The 5,086-nt window shown below is 38.4% G+C and overlaps 1 protein-coding gene across 1 annotated transcript in view; it reads right to left on the bottom strand.

Moving 5' to 3' along the window:
* Positions 1–1,471: 1,471 nt before the first annotated feature.
* TERB2 (telomere repeat binding bouquet formation protein 2) overlaps positions 1,472–5,086 on the bottom strand; it is a gene marked incomplete at its 3' end in the record, with an annotated part of 18,779 nt that continues 15,164 nt past the window's right edge. The window contains 1 exon segment of the mRNA XM_058427201.1: positions 1,472–1,595. Coding sequence (XP_058283184.1) covers positions 1,472–1,595 — 124 coding nt within the window.

Here is a 5,086-nt window from a genome sequence, read left to right as displayed (position 1 = left end):
TTTCTTATCAGTGCAGCTGCCATTTGGTTTTTCCCCAGGCTGCTCTATTTATGCCTGTAGCTGTGATTTTTTCAGGCTGTCTCTCAGAGGACTAGCCTTAGTGGTCTGCCTAACTGATTTTTCCTTTTCTTCTGCCTCACTATTTCAGCTTATTTAAAAGACAAGCATGCTGGCTTGTTTCTGGGTCTGCTTTGAGGATCTGCAGTCGTATTGTACCTGGCACAGAAGCTACAGCATATGCTATTTGGGAGAGTGGGGAAGCACTTGCCTAGAAAATCAAGAGGGTTGTGTTCCAATTGTTTTGGCCCCCCGTTAGTCCCCCTAAGTAAGACATCTTCTCAAGGTCCTTATTTCCTCATTAAAAACAATAAGTGAACTGGACTCGTTCTTTAAGGTCCTTTCTAGAACTGTGATTCTGAGGTGACTTGCAGGCTCATCTAACAAGACATAACACCCATAGTCTGTTTATGTTAAGTCACTTTTGAAACCTGCATGTTGTGCACAGGTACCCTAAAACTTAAAGTATAATAAAAAAAAAGAAATATTATCAGAAACCATCCAACATGATATGTGAATTATTAAAATGTTTTTCTCTATATGTTTCAAGTCAGAGACAGTAATTCAGAACTCCACTAGCATCCTATTTTTTTTTTTTTTTTTTGAAATGGAGTCTCACTCTGTTGCCCAGGCTGGAGTGCAGTGGTGCGATCTCAGCTCACTGCAAGCTCCGCCTCCCAGGTTCATGCCATTCTCCTGTGTCGGCCTCCTGAGTAGCTGGGACTACAGGCGCCCGCCACCAAGCCCGGCTAATTTCTGTTTGTATTTTTAATACAGACGGGGTTTCACCATGTTAGCCGGGATGGTCTCGATCTCCTGACCTCGTGATCCACCCGCCTTGGCCTCCCAAAGTGCTGGGATTACAGGCATGAGCCACTGTGCCTGGCTGCATCCTAATTTTTTAAATCAAAGTAAGATGACCAGAATAATAAAACTTAGCATTCACAGTATTCAATCTAGAAAAAATATAATTAATAGAACGTTAAAGCCAAAAGATCATTCGACAGACAGAAAGAGACAGGGGAGAGAGAAGGGGAGTAGAGAAAGAGAGAGAGAAAAGAGAAAGTGAGAAAGAGGAAGACAGAGAGAGAGGAGGAGGAGGATTGAGAGATGGAGAGTTTGTGATTGAGACTTCTCATGAAATGTATTTTAATGACAATTACTCCTTAACAAGTGTGCCTTTAGGATATTTGAACATATTGTTATAAGCTAGGGGAAAAAAAATCCAGCCCAAATGTCAAAACACAGAACCAAAATGATTCTGAATTTCCTAAAGACATATTTTGAGAAACAGAAAAATTATTTCCCATTTCTCTATCCCCCAGTACCAAAAGGGAGCATTTTACGTTATGTACATTTCAATAATATTTTATAAAAAATAAATGCCAAGATATTTACAATTTAATATTTCCTCTTCAATTTGTTTTTTTATAGCAGACATATTAATTTCATTTTGAACATGATATGCCAAATATCCTGAGCTTCCAGGAATGAAATAATGTAACTCCCCAAGGAATTTCTTCATGGCATCAATTGATATATAATTTACAAAATAAAATAAAATAAACATATATAGATATATACTTGAAACCCTCTCATACTATTTGCCTTTCAGTGTCTTTGATTTATTAGACTTAAGATTTCTAAAGAATGTTTTTAGAAAATAAGTAAAAAGAAGAAATAATACCAGTGAGAAGATTCTCCATGAAACCTTATAATTATCAGGGAACACCTCCTCTTCCCGTCCCACAACTTTCTGCCACCTTTTAAAAGATTAAAGTGTGGATTAAAGTCGCTTTAATTATTGAGATTGTGAAGTCTAGGTTGGGGCTAGAACATAAAAGTACTTAGACCAAAATAACTGGGAAGTGTATCTAGCTTAGAGGGTAATCACTTAGAACTATCCATCCAACTAGCTACTAACAGTACAAACAGTTCATCTTTCCTGTTTCAGCAGGCAACACTTTCCTGCACTGCTAACACTGGAACAGGATTCTTTTGACAAAAAAAATTAATGAAAAATCAATGTTACTGCTCAGTCAACAAAGATCATGGGTGAGAGTAATTTTGATGTCAATTAGTTATCCAAAACAGATATGAGTCATATAAAAAAACACTGCCTAGAATGGAGACAGCTTAAGGACTCTATGACTAAGCAATATTAACTTGATATCTATTGCTTACTTTTTAAATGATTACATTTTATGTGTTACACAAGTGTTTGTGGCTTTTACTAAATTGAAATCTAATTTAAAAGTAAATATTGTGTGAAAAAAATTCTGATAAAGCTCAAGGATGACTGAATTTAGAACACCATACCATCAAGATCAACAGGATATCCATGTATCTTGTTTAATCATTTTTAATAAAAAATAATAAATTCACAGTTAATAAATTAACTATCAATATAAGCACATAAAATAGGATAGTATCTTTAAAGATATTTTAATCATGGTCATTTAGGAGCTCTTGAAGCACTATTACTGTACTCTATGAGTTCATAATCTTTGCCTAATGGCTATGTATCTGTGTAAAATAAACTAGTGCAGAAAAATATCACTGTTAGTGTTTAGTTAATTGCACATATACACTGTGCGAAACCTCTGAAGATGTGTGAGGATAGGAATTTAAAAATTACTACGTTACTAAAAAATATTCCTGTAAGTATAAGAAGGATAGGACATTTATGGCATCAGAAATAGATTATTGTAGCATTTTTGAATAGTTAAGGACTTTAGGATGAAATGGACAGAAACCTAATTTAAACTAACTAAAACAAAAGGGGAGTTTACTGGAAGGACATTGCCATATCATCCAAGCTGTGAGGAAGGCAGGCATATTGCTGGGACTCAGAGTTAATTAGAACCAGCTATGATCGCTCTCACCAGTCTGAAGTTTTTAGGGCTTTTTTTTCTGGGGTGTGTGTGTGTGTGTGTGTGTGTGTGTATGTGTGTGTTTTGACAGGGTCTTATTTTGTTGCCCATGCTGGAGTGCAGTGGCACTATCACACCTCACTGCAGCCTTGGTCTCAAGGTTTTCTCTATGTATTAGCCTCATTTTCCTTTTTGGAGGCAAGTTGGCTTTCTTTTCATGGTAGAAAATATGGCCAATGACAGCTCCTAAGTTTTACATCTCAGAGTTTTGATCACCTAAATGAGAATTACTTGATTTGCTATGCTCCACATCTAAAAATCCAGAAGATCTGCAATTAGCCCAGTTCAAATCAGGCATTCACTCTCAAAGCAAATGTTGAGGGTGGGGAGCAAGCTCATGTTTAAAAAAATGTCTGTCCCTGTGTTATCCAGATAAATTGGGAGGGAGAAGGGCATTCCTAAGAAAGGCACTCCTGGTGGACAATCCCACATGCATCTGTGATAGCTAGCCACCCAGTGGCCCCAACTGATCCCCACCTCCTGATATTCACAGTCCACTACCATTTTGTACTTGGTTTGATCTGTGTAACCAATGGCATATGACAGAAGTGATGCAATGTCACTTCTGAGAGTCGGATGTAAAAAAGACTATGGCTTTTTTTCTTGGGCATGCTCTTTCTTATTCTTGGATTTTTCACTCTGAGGGAAGCAAACTACCCACCATGTTGTGGATGGTCCGTATGGAGAGGCCCATTTGGTGAGGAGTTGAAGCCTTTGGCCAAAATCCAGCAAGGACCCAACACCTGCCAATAACCACTTGAATGAGGTTTGAAGTGGATTTTCCAGTCCCAGTTGTGCCTTGGAATGACTGCATTCCAGCTAACAACTTGACTGCAACCTTACAAAAGGCTATGAGACAGAAGTACCCAGCTAGGATACTCCTGGATTTCTGACCTTAGAAACTGTAATAATACATGTTCACTGGGTCAGGTGTGGTGGCTCGTGCCTGGAATCCCAGCACTTTGGGAGGCCAAGGCAGGAGGATTGCTCGAGCCCAGGAGTTTTAGCCCGACCTGGGCAACACAGTGAGACTTCATTTCTATAATAAATAAATAAATAAATGTTCATTGTTTTAAGCTGCTAGGTTTCGGAGCACTTTGATTTACATCAATAAATAACTAGTACAGCACCTATTATAGATTTCCAAACTTTTAATTATCAGAATCTTTTGATTTGAAAATTGTTGCCAGCAAAGTATTTATAATTATTAGTAATTGCTTTCTTACTCTTATTAATCACATATGTAAATGTCAATCAGAACTTCTTATCATGGGTGATAATAAGTGATATTAGTCTGAGGGAATTTAATTCCAGTCATAAGCTGAAAACAAAACAAAAAATCTTTTGATGTTTTAGGGGATATCTGGCAATGTCTAGGAACATTTTTGGTTGTCACAACTGGGGGAGAGATAGGTAATGCTATTGGTATCTAGTGGGCAGAGGCCAAGGTAAATATTCTTTTTTTTTTTTTTTTGAGATGGAGTCTCGCTCTGTCGCCCAGGCTGGAGTGCAGTGGCACAATCTCGGCTCACTGCAAGCTCCACCTTCCGGGTTCACACCATTCTCCTGCCTCAGACTCCCGAATAGCTGGGATTACAGGCGCCCGCCACCATGCCCAGCTAATTTTTTTGTGTATTTTTAGTAGAGACTGGGTTTCACTGTGTTAGCCAGGATGGTCTCGATTTCCTGACCTCGTGATCCGCCCACCTTGGCCTCCCAAAGTGCTGGGATTACAGGCATGAGCCACTGCACCCAGCCAGGCCAGGGTAAATATTCTATAATGCACAGGACTGACACTCACCTACCCTTGCCCAAAAAAAGAATTATCTGGCCTAAAATGCCAGTAGTGCCAAAACTAAGAAACCCTGTTCTAGGCTACTGCCCCAACGTGTACTTTCTATAACTAAAGACCACAATTAATTCTATTTTCAGAAATTTAATAGTCAATGAGTTGAACCCAACCCATTCTGAGGAAGAGATAGTCAAGTTTTAGTCACAAAAATTGATACCACAGCCTAAATCAGAACTCTTAGTCACTAAATGTTTAATTAACACAAGCTGATTTTTTCCAACAAGAAGTTATTCCTTCCTGTGCA

Source organism: Hylobates moloch, unplaced genomic scaffold (genome assembly GCF_009828535.3).
Source record: "Hylobates moloch isolate HMO894 unplaced genomic scaffold, HMol_V3 SCAFFOLD_14, whole genome shotgun sequence".
In the NCBI taxonomy this organism is placed as follows: Eukaryota; Metazoa; Chordata; class Mammalia; order Primates; family Hylobatidae; genus Hylobates; species Hylobates moloch.
Note: the sequence above shows the minus strand (reverse complement) of the source record. Positions and strands in the feature narration are given on the sequence as shown.